The sequence below is a fragment of the Telmatherina bonti genome, assembly GCF_933228915.1.
Source record: "Telmatherina bonti genome assembly, chromosome: 17".
Taxonomy (NCBI): domain Eukaryota; kingdom Metazoa; phylum Chordata; class Actinopteri; order Atheriniformes; family Telmatherinidae; genus Telmatherina; species Telmatherina bonti.
In genome coordinates this window covers 26,043,043-26,057,616 of record NC_136615.1, presented here as the reverse complement: position 1 = coordinate 26,057,616, position 14,574 = coordinate 26,043,043, and the positions used below count along the sequence as shown (strand labels likewise).

The following is a 14,574-nucleotide window of genomic DNA, read 5'->3' as shown; positions in this document are numbered from 1 at the left end:
ACCCCTTCCCAACTGCTACCCAGGATTACTTAGATTTGCAGCAATGATAATCATGGTGAAGTACGGCAGCTTGCACATATACAGTATATCAAATGTTTTGTGAACCCACGTCAGTCAGACAATGACAATATTATATCCATTGCAGAAAAAAAAAGACAAGAAAAAAACGAATGAATTTGTAAATTTCTCTTTATTCCATGTGTCTTAAACATAAAAAGCCATTTACAGGGTTCATTTTGAAGAGGCCATATTATACTTATACACTCCTTTATTTAGGTGGTTTACTAAAATAGATTTATATGCTTAAACGTGCCAAAACAAAAATACACTGTCTCTAAATAAATAACCCATTCTGCCTTGCTCTCTACTGTCCCAGTTCAGGAAGCAGGTATCAGTAAAATGAAAGAAAACACAACAACAGGGTGAGGTTGGGCTACCGAGAACAGTAATAAAAACTCACCTATTCATTCTTCCTTTGGAAGCACATAGAAAGAAATAACATTATATATTCTCTAAATAACAAGCCACACTTCTCCACATCTTCACTCTTGAGGTTAATTTGGGGGCATGCCAATGTAGCGGTTAGGCTGAAGATAAAAGAAAACCCAACAAATATATTATGACCTCTTTAATGATACTGCAATCAATTTCCATGTCCACAAACTTAGCGTGGTTAAATCGTCACCATGTTAGTGCAACAAATGAGACCTCAGCATGTGCTGGCCTAAATTAGCCTTATGTCTTTATCTGTGAGCTGGAAAATAACTTAATCTGGCAACGATACATTTATACCACTTCAGTCATTTAACTTCAAGCATTACTGCGCTTCAGACTTCCTGAAATCTACAGACCAGAAACAGTAAAAAGCTCTGCTGTATTTGAGTGTCTTCCATTTACTGACATTTTCTGTTTAAACCAATCATGGCTTAAAACATCACTTGATGGAAGCACAGACAAATAATATCATATTATCAAAGTCAGCAGGGATTAACCATCATAATATGGTATATCTACATCTGCGTAAGTGCTAAGTGAGCTCAGTGCTACTCCTCTGATACGTCGTCATTCTGTAAGTGCACATAAACATTAAATAAAACCGTGCAAATGAAACATTTTGCTTCTGTCTTGGCTGGAAATAATTTTTTACCAGACATGGGAACCAGCTTTATAAAAATAACATCTAAAAACAACAGGAACAACTCTATGAGCTAATAGAAAAATAAAAAATGCACCACTTATTTATCCATCTACTCTGTCATGTTTTAGATAAGTTTAAACATAAATAGCAAATAAAACAATGAAAAACTACTGCAGTGCATCTTCTCAGTCTTTGATCCTTCATTCTTGATTGAGATGATTTTTTGAAAATCTTTTCAATCAAACCAAAGATAAAAGTGACCTTTTCTTCTGCTGAGGTCTTTCAGTACTTGTCCAGCATCACATTTCCTTATATACGTTTTGATTACAATCAATTCAGCCTCTTACCCCATCACCATTATTGCCTTTGTTTCCTACCAAGCGAAGAAAACTACAAGAGGAGGTCTGTGAACAAGTGAAGGCAGATTAAACAGGACTGGGATGATTGCGATAGCGACCTTCCTAATCAGATGTGTAAAATAACAGGATATACAAAGAGTGTACAAGGTATCTAAGAGCGGTTGCTCCCTTTCAGTGGTGCTTGATTGTTAGTTAACTTTGTTGAATTTCCACATTTCTCCACATATAAGTTAGAAAATATCACAGTCCTACCAAAAAGAAATAATGCAGAGAATGTAGTTGGAAAGATGAAGCTAAAAAGTTTATGGTTTCAGATTGTTTGTGTACATCAGAGTGTTTCTGCGAAGAACAACCTCAACTCACTTATAAACTAGTTGCTGTTGGTATGAAGGTTGGGACTTAATCATTATGTTTGTCAGGATGTGGCATGAGATCTAACCTGATCCGGAGATCATGGATCCTTTTTCAGTTTCTGATATCGATTTAAATGTGAAAATAAACTGAGGATTCTAACAACATGATGAAGCAGTCCTCTGTAATTAATGAACAGAACATCAATATGAGAATAACTTGCTAATCCGCGAGGAGGCAGAAGAGGTGAGGGAGAAAAAATTTAAATAAAACCTGTAAACTTGACAACAGGCTAAACCGATGTTTAAACTGATATTGATGCTCAAGCTGTATTTTATTATGTTTTAAATTTCTGTTTGCTAGAAAAACGTGTTCAAAACATCCCAACATTTAGCTTTCAAACATATAATCTTAGATACAAGTTCAATAAGGTTGCTTCTCATTCCCTGCCACATGTTTTCTCATGCTGCTGAAACTCTTTTTATTCAGTTATTTTAAAACTACGTTTCATTCTGTCAGTGATCAGCTTCTTTCCCACATCCTCTGCTTCCTGAAGCCTTCATCAAATGTCTGTTGCACCAGCTACCAAGCTACATCATATGTTTTGCTCCACCCTTACAGCTGATCCCTTGTCATCCACCACCAGCATCTAGACTGCAGGGGTTTTCATCCTTTCTCTTTTCTCTGCTCATGTCACCTCTCTGGGATGATCCAACAAAATCTAATCCCTCCACAAAGCTGTTTTTCATTCCTAAATTCGTCCCTTGTACGATGTTTTCATTTCTTGAACTAAGCAATTTCAAATCTTAAAATAATTTCATGTTTTAGGTATTTTTGCCAAAATAAAACAAATTCTAAAGGATAACTAATTCCCAGGCACCACAGCATAATTTAGGATTTAAAAGAAAAGACCAATAATAGGTGATTTTTTTTTTTTTTTTTTAAAAGACTGCTGGAAATAACGAAATTCTCCAAACTTTCTTCCTGATTGTCAAATCTTCTGTGAGCTAAAATGAAATGTTATTTTTAACATCCTAAAGCATTTTTTGAAGGCATCCTCATCAGCTGGATGTTTTCCTATGCATGCATTTCTAAATGCATCATATAATCCAGAAATGATCGGTCCTTTAGGGAATTAACAAAATTCCCAGTCATTCATTAATCCTGCTTCCATCTCATTCAGAGCTTCTCCATCAACTCAGGATTAACAGCTAGGACCTGTGATGCGAATAAGGTGGCTTTGTCCAGCCTCCGTTTTAAGAAAAACAACAACAACACCAAAAAAAAAAAAAAAAAAAAAATGTGTGGAAGTCATATTTCGTACACTCGATGCACAGTTAACACACAGAGCTGGAATGAAAGGCAGCCTGCAGTCAGATGGGCTTATACAGTAAGGTAGTGACGTACTTCTTCTTATAGCGATGTGTCGCACTGAGCACCATCACGCCATCCTGTGACAGAAAACAAATCGCAACAGAAAAAAAAATCAAATTTAAATAGCACAAACTTTTGAAACAAATGGAAAAAAATAAAACACATTCTTACAGCTATGATGCGTGTAGACCTCATGAGAAAATCGTTTTCAGCCGAAGCAGCTAAACATTTGTCCAGCAGGCCAAGCATTATGAGGACAGTAAAGTCAGTTTTTAAAGTAAATTACTGACTTCAAGACGCATTAGCTTGTCCAGACAAAAGAGCCTTATTCATGACATTTACACACAAGTGGCTTGGGTATCTGTTGCTGGGGTGATATATTTACTTAAATACCCTGAACTATCATTTTAAAGTGTGACTGTGCTGATTTTTATGCTCTTTCATTTCTATAGTTCTCCCCACAAACTGGACTCATTGGGCCTTTTTTAGTCTAACAGCATTAAACTCATCCAGATGTTATTTATGAGGCTTTTCTCGCAGTCTGAAAAAGTTACAAGAGAAGAAATTAATAGAAAATATCAAATGTTTTTGCTCCACTGATATTATATCATAAATGACAGTACTTAGGTACAATCATTAGATGATAATCCCTTCGTCCGAAACTAATTTAAATAAAAGCCAGCAGTTCTGGTGATCCACCATTAGTGTGTCTATCCAAGCATTTACATGTTAAGATGTAAATAACTTTCATGTGGTCATTTGTATTTATGCTTTGTGCCATTTTATGTAAAGAGGTGGAGGGATGGGCTGGGAGGTGTGGGCATGTATAGAGGGCAGTGTATGAATGGAGGTGAAAAGGTGCAGTGGGGTGTGCGTGTATATGTAGGGAGGAATGGGTGCGTGGAGGAGGGGTGGGTGTGTGTAAAGCGGGGGGAGTGTGGGAATGGGGACTGAGTATTGCGTGATAAGGAGTGTGAGAGTGGGTCAAGATGAAGTGTGTAAGGGGGGACATGTTATGGGGTGTGTATGTGTGTATGGGGGAGTATGTGAGGGGGGACAGAGAGTTGGGAGAGTGCGAGATGGGGTGTGTGTAAGTGACGGGGTAGATAGGGTGTGTGTAGAGGGGGAGTGTGTCTGTATGTGTGCGTGTGTGCGGTGGGGGTCTTGGTGCCCGGGGAGTGCAACTGGTGCACTGGAGTGCGGCCTGGCTGCTGCTTGGTGGCGGTCTGGGGGTCCTGGTTCTCCGCTGGCGTGGGCTAGGCCCTCTTCCTGTGGGGGTCGCCTTCAGGCTCTTGGGGCCCTGGGGCCAGCCCTCTGTCTGCCCTGGGCGACTGGTGCCCAATGGGGCCTGTTCTGGGGCCTGTTCCCCTTGACTGTGGGGGACTCTGGCTGGAGCCCCACTCTGCCACCTCCTGGGTGGGTGCATGGCTGGCTCCATAGTGGGGTGGTTGGGGTCTGTGCTTGGGGGTGGCTGCCGGCTGCCCAGGTCTCGGGGATCTCCTGGCCTGCCTCTGGCCTTTGTGTGGGCGGGGTCACATTGGCATGATCACACGTTCCACTCTGTGTGTTCTGCATGTGACACAGTCACTGAGTCGCCTGCAGGTTTATTTACCAACAGCACCTAGTTTTCTTTCTATCTTTCTGGTTTAGCTTGTTTATTTCTGGTTCTTCTGACAGTTGATGGTTTTGTCCTCCTGCAGGGGGAACATGACTATATATGTGTATGTGTGTATATATCAGCGGGTGTATGTGTGTTTATGTATATACATATGTATGTAGGTTGTTCTCTCTCTCATTCTTTCTTTCTTCCTCTCTTTTTCGCTCTACAGGGTGTTCTTATATCTTTCTGTCCCTCTTCTGTCCTCTCCAGTCCGGTCCTGCAGTACAAACTTTGTAATACAAACAATTATGCAAAATAAATAGAAAAATAAAATAAGAATCTAGAATATCATGGGAAGTATTATATATTATAGATATAATGCTTCACTTGGCAAAGTAAATTTACTAAGCAGAACACAGCATCCAAAAAGTCTTTTTGCTTGCTTAAAGTGGAACTATTATGTGCATTTCAGGCTAATTTATTTTTATTTCTGAGACCAGAAGGGCTGGGATTGATTGAGTTATTGTCACAAATCGCTTTATTTACTTCAGACCGACCCTTTCCGTAGGCTGTCAGATCAGCCTGCGGGCAAAACGAGTGGATTGAGACTCTTCCGCATTAAGCCCCGCCTCCCGCCACTGCACTACATCGGGAGCGCGCACCGCACCTGCTTTCGCCGTCATTGTAACATCTCATAAACAGAAGGATTAGGCTCATATGAACTCAATAAAAAAACAAAATACAATGTCAACACATAGCATACAGCCCTACATGTTGGAACCTGAATCAGACCCTGAAAACGAAGTGGAAAACAGCAACCCACAGCAACGAATGCAGCAGGATGTCTCTCTTTGGTAAACTCACCAGCCATCGTTGGAAATAACTTTATCCCACGTTTTCCACCCGCCTATGTATTTTTACATGCCCTAGTTAACCAGTAGAAGGTAACCAATCACTGAACCTTATCCCCCAGGACGTCACAAGGATTTCCAAGTAGAAAAAACTCTCTAAAACGACGCGTTTTTCGTTGCCATGGAAACCTAACGGCGAGAGTGCTGGAACTCAAACTCAAACTCAAACATGCGTTTAGGTGATAAAAAAACAGTGCCGTTCACATGTCTGATGAGGATTCAACACTGTAACACTGTAGAAAGCTCAGAAAACTCCAAATACCATCATAGCACCCCTTTAAATGCTGGACAAGACAAAAAAAAAAAAAAAAAAAGATGCTTCCTGTTGTATATTGTACTTCCAGCAACCCCTGTTCTTCCAGTTAGTTTTGCTTCCAGCCCCACACACGACTGCCACACCTGTTCTCCACGAAGTCATTATCTCAATGAGTTTGAACCCTCCCTGGTTTTATTTGGTCCTTGGCAGATCTTCATTGCTTCCCCCTACTCGGTCATTTAGTCACTCGTATTCTGGTTTTGGTTGTTGGCTTTTGGTTTTTGTTCATCTATCTGGTTGTGATTTGTTAAAGTCTTTATTTAATTCCCCAGCCTGCCTCCTAACTGTACTCATGCATTGGGTACCTGCTCAGTGGTTTCAGCCATAGATAAGGACACCTTCCCGCAGTTTTATTTTATTTTAAGTTAAAGAGCAACAGCTGACAATTCAGTAGTTTCATTACAGAGAAACAATGTAAAAATGCAACCACACTTTAAAAAAAAAAAAAAAAAAAAAAAAGGGGGTTTTCAAGTGAAAAAGCATTTTATATACTCCCTATAAATCTATGTGAATCCTTAATCCTGTCTCTCTTACTGGCAGAATGACATAACTAAAACTACAACTTATCACTACAGCTGAGACGTAACGGAAAAAAAGTCAAAAATAGCACCAACTCAAATGGAAAATTTTGTTTGTTTAAGGGTGGGAATCCACAGGCGATGAGAACTCTTCTTGTTTGTTCTATATTTTCTCCATTTGCTCTGACACTGCTGTCCATATTTATACCTTGACAACCGGCATATTTCGTTTGCTTTTCTTGTTATAATGTTGAAAGAAGGGCAATTACGTGTCCTTCAACAGCTTGTTATCATTGCTGGAATTCCACAGATGCAATTTGTACAACAAGCCACATGTTCACTACGGCAGCTCGAACTTTCTCAAAATAAATAAATAAATAAAGAGGCTAACAAACTTGGTCATTTTTAAAGTATGTCCACAGAAAGATTTCCCACATCAGCTGCCATTTAGGTGAGAAACTATTGAACACAGACAAGAATGTCGGGTATGTGAGGTTGTTTGGTAAATTAGAAGCCTTACCTTAATGGAAAGAGCATACAGGTGGTTCAGCATGACATGGTTCGGTTCTGGAAGCAACGCAGGATCACACTGGATGGAAAAACAACAACAAAGTAAGTTTTATTCTGCACAGTTTCAGATGAATGACTGCCTTTTCTTTACAAAATAAGTATCATTCAGTATTGTTTCATGGAGCAACACTATACAAACTGCAGAAAGATGAGAAAGAAAGTTCCAAGAAAATGGTCATAAAAACCAGGTTTATGAGCATAAACCTGGTTTAAATCCCTTTTAGTCACTCACAGAAATCCCAGTGTCTTTGTTGAGGATGACCTGGAGGAGGTGAGGAGGGAGTATAGGTGGCGACTTAAACTTTTCATCCTGTTTTGGAGCGTAAGCATCCTGGTGATATGGTCCAGGAGGAGAGCTGGAGAGGTCTAATAAAGAAAGAGCAGAACAGCATGACTAAGACAGAATCTGGAACACTTGGCTTCAAACTTGAACAGAACAACTTTAATTTACTTCAAGTGCACCTAAAGATGTTCAAATTATTTGCCTCTGACACATTGAAATGTTTTTTTTTTTCATTTTTACTCACACCTATCTTGGTTATTGCACAGTTAAAGAGTTATGATTCCCAATTATTAGCATGTAATTACTCAGTAGAAAAGATGAAGAGGTTTACTGTGCCTCCCTCTGCTAATTCTTCTTCCCAATTTGACACATTACAGATAATTTATCATTCATATCACCAGCAACGTAAAGTTTTGGACAGTGGACACGTCTATGCACTTTGTTCAATAAAATGTTTATATCAGCTAACTGTAGATTTTAGGGCTGTGACGATATGCTTTTGTCCCGATTCAATTCAATTCCAATTTTTTGGGTGCTGATTCCATTTAAATTGTGATTCTCACAATTCTTCGATATTGCTGATTTTTGTAGATTAAAAACCAAAAAAAAATTGTATAAAACTTTTTTTTTCTCGTCATTTTTCTTGATTTCAAACAGGAAAAAAACAGCACAGTAGCCAGACCATCATTCTGCTGCTATAATGCCCAAGAAGACAAGTAAAAATATCAATAAAAACAATATATATGACAATAAATGTATTTATTTGAAAAAAAAAGTTTTTTTTAAACAAAAAAAAAAAGAAAAAAATTTTAAAATTGTGAAGCAAAAAATCCAGATTTTCGATTTTTTTATTTGATTTTCCCACCCCAGGTAGTTTTGACATGTTTGGCAAAAAGAGTAGGGGGAGATAAGTTATATGAGCTGAGATAAATCTGTACACAGCAGCTAAACTCAGTGTGTTAATGTGTACTTTGTCAGACAATAACTGTCCCTACCTGATTTAATACCTCACTTGCCATTATATAACCACATTCTTTTGCTATTTTGAATCACATGTACTTGATTCAGTGCATTTCAGTGAGCTCTACAACAACAGCTGCATGAGTCCCGTCAAGTCTTTGAACTTGCAGGTTGCTTAGCTCTCATCTATCTTCCTCAATATTACCTTTATGAAATAAATTTTTTCAAACTTATTTACTGTATAACTTGTGTATATTTTACGTCTGTATGGTTTTGCGATTGTTACTATTTGTGCTTGGTTAATGCTTGTAAGCTTGTAAGTAAGATGGCTAAAGAAAGGTCAGCATTTGAGCTGATCCACAGTGAATAAATAAATAAACATTGTACAACACTCAATTGTATTACACTCATGTAATTACAGGATTATTAAAATATTTACTTGCCAGTGGAGTGAATAGTCTCCATATTTAATAAACAAATAGAAAAGCTGCTCATATTTATCATTTGGTGGATGTTATTCTCAGACTGTGGGCTTTGTTCCGATGAAGCACTCACCTGACATGTCAGAGCACTTCTGTGAATCCACCATCAGAGCATCAAACACCTCAAAGTCAGTTTTCTTCACCTGGATGATGTTGTTGACTGTGCCAAGCTGGCTGGTTACAACCGGCTGTGAAGGCAAGTGGCAAACAAATCCACAAGGTTCAATTAGAAGCAAGCCAGATGAAGGGAAATTTCTACGCAGACATAAGATGCAGTGAAACAAAGCCCTGAAGCATCTGGCAATAACAAAAAGTCAGGCTAGGTTTGATCCATTCAATGATTAATTGTTTTCATGATATGTGACTGCATATATCAAGTATAAAATGTGAGGTTATTGTAAAAAGGCCTGTTTGGACTGGGAGACAAATTGGAATAAGACGATAATGTCCTACCTCAGTTGGATCATGGGTCCACTGTCCATCCACATAAAACTTGTACTGATGCTCCCCTTCAGGTAAATCAACAATCGCCACAAAGGTGTTCTGACTTTTACAGATGGGGAAAAAAAAGAAGAAAAAAGATTAATTAGGAATAATTCAGATCAAACAAAACTTCTTAACCTAACACATAACTTATTTAACACTGAGGAGCTTTACGTTGTCTTTTAGAGTGTGAGTGAAAAACACCATTTTGGTATCTTTTGGACAGAAACAGGGACTGAAGTAACAACCTGGGTGCATTTCAGAATAATCCCATTTTCTTCCGTACTGGCTTAATCCATCATTTTCCATACAGTGAAAAATGTAAAGCTGTAAAAGAAAAAAAGTGCATAGAGCTAGAACTGTGTTCCACAGATGAGACAAGCTGTAGTAAATCATCAGAAATGAAAAGTAGAAAAAGAAGACATTGACAAAACAAGAGGTTCTCACTGATGCAGAGAGGAGAGGAGACTGGCAACATGACATTAGTTGCAGTGTAAGGAGGATGCAGGGTGTACTGTAGGCAATGTGGCTCATCAAGCTGCAGATATCTTTCACTCTTCTTAAAGTTAGATCAGCAGCAGTTCAATAAGAAACACTAAACCTTTATCAACTGAACCACTGAGCCTTTGCTTTTTGTCTCAGCCGAACTGGTTCATTCCTGAACAGACGGCAGGACTTATAAAACCTGTCTGTCTGAGTGTACAACATTGTGTTATGATGACAAATCATGCTAGTATGTAGTGTAAATGTAAAGCCAAACCTTTAACGGTCCGTCTATTCAATACCTTAGTCGTATTATGACATATTGACTCCAAGTATTAGGTCATGTCTGAAGTAAGCAAAAATTTAATTCAGCTGTGTGAAGCTTTATTGCATTAATTCATCCTAACATAGTTTTTACAGTCATTTGTGACAAACTGCATTCCTGATGCTGCAGAAGCCAGATCAGTTTATTATGTGTAAATATAGGCTTGTTTCTAAAGACGACTGTGAATTGTTTCAGACCGCCGCTTTGGTAGAGTTCAGGGGAGAACAAGGAGGCTGTAATTAAAGAGGACAGGGGAGAAACTAGGGTAGGTTATTGTGCTGTGTTTTTAAAGATATGGATATAATAAAGACTGGATGGCTGCAGTTGCACAGCAGGACATAATGAGGGTGTGAGTCATTCATAAAACTTTCCTCTGTAACCTGCAAAAGGGAAAATGAACAGAATATTCCATGTAAAACACATGCAAGGTGTGAAAATCAATGAAAGTTGTATTTGAATTCCAATGTACACATATGCAATATGCAAACTTCCTCCTCATTCAATAAAAATATTTCACAATATGTGTGTTTTACTGAAGGCATTATTCTGTATTCTTATAAAACAAAACAAAAACAAAAAAAAAAAAATTAAAAAAAAGAAAGAAGAAACATACAAGTTTTAAGACACAGTTAAAAGACACACCATCTCCCTGAGTTTAGGTCATGCTCTCACCTTCTAATAAGGGGAATCTTGTTGGCCCAGTTGTTGAAAGATCCAGAGAGGAACACTTCCTTTCCGTCTCCAGTCCAGCGGAAGACTGTTGGTCGATCTAGAGCAGGCCCTTTGTCTTCCGCCTCTAAGTCTTGCTGCCATGCAAGAAACTCCTCTTTCTCTAAAGGAGCCTGAAAGACAAAGCAGTTATGTTTGAATAAATGATGTTGAAAGTTGGGTTTGAATAAATGAAATGCACAAAAAAAACTGTGATTGCACTAGAATATTGCCAGTGTGATGGCATTTGTGCATACTTTCATATCTTCTCCATGAAAAATATCTGCATCCTCCGGACTGTCCATCAAGATTTTTGGCCTTTCTCCTTCCTTGATTCCTCGGCTGTCCCTTCGCTGAGCCTTCTCTCCATGGCCCATAGTGGCCCTCTCGCTGTTAGTATTCCCCATGGCTTTGCCTTCTTGTGGGCTACAAGGTCACTGTACATTAACGGAGTCAGGCCAATTGCATTAGGCAAACCAGAAACTTGAAAAACACTTTGAAAATGTAATTAATCATTAATATATGCTGTATACTAGTCAGAAAGCAGCTCTGAAAAAGACATTTTATTACAAACCATTATGATATAAGTGGCAATTAGACATTACAGATAACTGTTGATCCCAACTTGTTTGGTAGGTTTTGTCACTACATTGTATCGCATATGACACCAAAACCTATGATAACTTTGCACAGTATGGATTTGTTGGCATACTGTGTGATCCCTCCAAGTGGACACTGGACAACAGTGGTATATTTTCAATAAATCAGCTGGCTTCTATATTATGAAAGTCTGGTTAGTATGGTATGTTAGGTTCAACATGATCCTCATAACATCTCTCTCTGCATGATATCTTATCTCTACAAATACTGCTGTGTTTGTGTGATCGGGTCATTTTGTCCAGAGCAGATGTTTGTTAAAGCTATCACTTACTATGTAAGATGTATAACAGCTGTGGGAAAAATTCACAAACTACTGCAAAGCTCTGACATGATTTTGTTTTACAGCCTAACAAAAATAAACAAAGAGATCACAAACCTGCCGAGAAGTCATCCTTATAAAAACATGTAGAATATTTTCTATATCTGTATCCTGTCAGCCTCCAATGTCATGTATGAATGTCAACAGTAATACTGACATCAACAAAACAGACCACAAAAAGCATCATCATTAGTTTGCACATCACATGCTTCCCAGTGAGAAACAAAACGAGTCTTACACTGTACAAACGAAACGTGAAATAATCTGTAAACACTGTGAGAAGACAAACCAGAGATGTTAAAACAAAATAAACATGTATTAGAAAGAAGTTTATGATAAAGCTGGAATGCAAGTCTATTAAAGTTAAACCATAAACAATATTAATCTCCATAATCTCTTTTATGGCATGAACAAATTCCTGCAACACTTTGTGACCATATTAAGCCTGGGGTTTTGTATACTTTATATTCATTACTGTGTGTGTGTTATAAAATGTGTTATTTAGCCCTGGGGAAAATATGTTTCCACCTCTCTATGGCATTAAAATATAATTTATGAGAAGATAATAATGGTTATGATAAGCAGCCACCTTCTGCCTCACTCTTGCCAAATTGCATAGACGTTTTAGCAACCTGAAACTGTGACTTATGGTTAGAAAAACCTTCATAAGTCCTAGTTTTACGCTATAACGCCGTTATTTACTGATGGTAAATGTACGGCATGTTTTTCAGCAGCTAGCAGCGTAGCACCTAGCATCAGTGAGTTGTGTAGCCGGCTGATTTAGCCTTACTGTAAACCGTATGAGAACCTCTTGGCTGCTAAACGCAGGGGAAAAAATTAAAACACGAAAGCACCGACTATGAACTACTGAGAACATTTAGGTTATTACCTGACAAACGTTTAACGTCGCAGCTATCGGATTGAGGTCGTGAACTCCATCGCATCCAAACCAAAAACATAACATTAGATGGTCCTGATAAACAAACGCCTCTGATCATGCGCAGTAGATCAAATTGGAAAAAAAAAAAAAACAGACATTAAAAAGAGAGAGAGATGGATTAAAAAGAAATGTATTCACGCATCATCTGATCACCAGTTTGAAACGTTACGATAGTATATCAATGTATATATTTTTATTTTTATTTGATATCATGTGCAAGACGCTTTTCTCCACCTCTTTGGGGTAAGATGTAATGTATCCAGCAGGAGATGGCAGCATTTACTAAAAAGAGTGAGTTTATACCAAACTCACGGTTCCTGCGTACATGAAGCAATGCTGTTCATGTGCAGCATGGAGATGATTGTATTGTTATTTGTCAAAATGAAATATGTATGTTTATATATTGGTTATGATGCAGCTTTCTGAAAAAAAAAAAAAAAGTTCAGAAAGCCGCAATACCGGTGCAATACTTCGTCAATTCCGATTACATAAAAGTGAGCAAAATGTGTACACAGCATGCCATGCTTGTTTTTCTTTATTTATCTCAAACACATATACAGTACAAAACAAGGATGCACATTTGTTTGAGAAGGAGCAGAAGGAAGCCCAAGGCATATTTAAATACTACTCCTTATTTACAGTCTTTAATTTACACAGTTATATGACAACTTTTACATACTGAAAATCATCAGTCAGAAAGCAAAATATATTATAAATTTTCTTCTTTTTTATATTTATCCAATAACAATTTCTTGTACATTAATTTTAAACTGGATAATATTAATACATAATTTTAAATCATCACTTAGTCCATTCCATAAAGTTACTCCATAAATGGAAACACATCTGCTTTTTAGGGCGGCGCGTTCATATGGTTTCTGTAACGTAACTTTACCTCTCAGACTGTACACAGCAACTCTTTCTTTAAACATCTTTTTTGTACTATACAACAACTTATTACTTTGAACTTTGAACATAAATTGAGCTATTTTAAACTAAACCAAGTTACAAAATTTGAGGCAACGTACTTTATAGCCTGCATGATTGATAACCCTTATGGGCCTTTTTGTAGAATAACTAGTCTTTGCAAAGTAGTCTTATGTTTGATTCTGTTATTCATAAAGTTGTGGTTATTGATATATCACTTGATGCCAAAAGCCAATTTTGGAATCAGGATAGAACACAAACTAAACTATGAAGCATGTAAACCTTCTCTTACACCATCATTTGTGACTCCCAGTCATGCTATGCAGCAGCAAATGTTGGATTAAGGCATTAATTAAAATAAAAGTTCTTATATGTCTGCATCTTTGACGCAGTTTTTAAAACTTTTAATTAATGTTCATCCAGAAACAATTCTCACCCATACATAGGGGCAGAAAATGCTGAAGGATTTTGAGCTTAATGAGTTGTTAGTGAAAAATAAAAATACTGAAAAAAGAAGAAGAGGAAGAAAATGAAAAGTAATTACAGCGTTTGACCATTTTATCTTGAGGAATATGTTTTCCATCACAGCAGACATAGCTCTAAATATGTAAATGTCTGTCTACATTGTTTAATTATATAGATTTTATATTTCCTTCATATGCCTTAATATACAGCAAGCATTGTTGTCTTCCACACAGATGACTGCTATTTTTTTTTTTACAAATGATTGTTATTGCCAGATTCAGCCCTATGCAGGCGTGTTTCCTTCCAGGCAAAGCAGTAGAAAGATGCTTGCAGTACAACTCCGAGGTCTTTTATTTTTTTATTTTTTTATTTTTTAAAAAAGGAGCAAAAAAAGAGCAGTGC

General features: G+C 37.6%; 1 protein-coding gene across 1 annotated transcript; it reads right to left on the bottom strand.

Annotated features, from left to right (window-relative positions):
- Positions 1-203: 203 nt before the first annotated feature.
- On the bottom strand, positions 204-12,816 carry prkab1a (protein kinase, AMP-activated, beta 1 non-catalytic subunit, a). The gene is made up of 8 exons (XM_079257106.1): positions 12,730-12,816; positions 11,119-11,298; positions 10,826-10,995; positions 9,316-9,409; positions 8,936-9,050; positions 7,370-7,503; positions 7,088-7,156; positions 204-3,299 (listed from the first exon to the last, which is right to left on the bottom strand). The coding sequence occupies exons 2-8, from the start codon at positions 11,266-11,268 to the stop codon at positions 3,222-3,224; spliced, it is 810 nt and encodes a 269-aa protein (XP_079113232.1). The 5' UTR covers positions 11,269-11,298; positions 12,730-12,816; the 3' UTR covers positions 204-3,221.
- Between the last annotated feature and the right edge of the window lie 1,758 nt (positions 12,817-14,574).

Coding starts and splice junctions, on each gene's coding strand:
- prkab1a (XM_079257106.1), bottom strand. CDS start 11,268: ATGGGGAATACTAACAGCGAGAGGGCCACTATGGGCCATGGAGAGAAG. Junction 9,051..9,315: donor GGACCCATGATCCAACTGAG/GTAGGACATTAT, acceptor TTGCCTTCACAG/CCGGTTGTAACCAGCCAGCT. Junction 3,300..7,087: donor TGTATGCTCTTTCCATTAAG/GTAAGGCTTCTA, acceptor TTTCTGTCACAG/GATGGCGTGATGGTGCTCAG.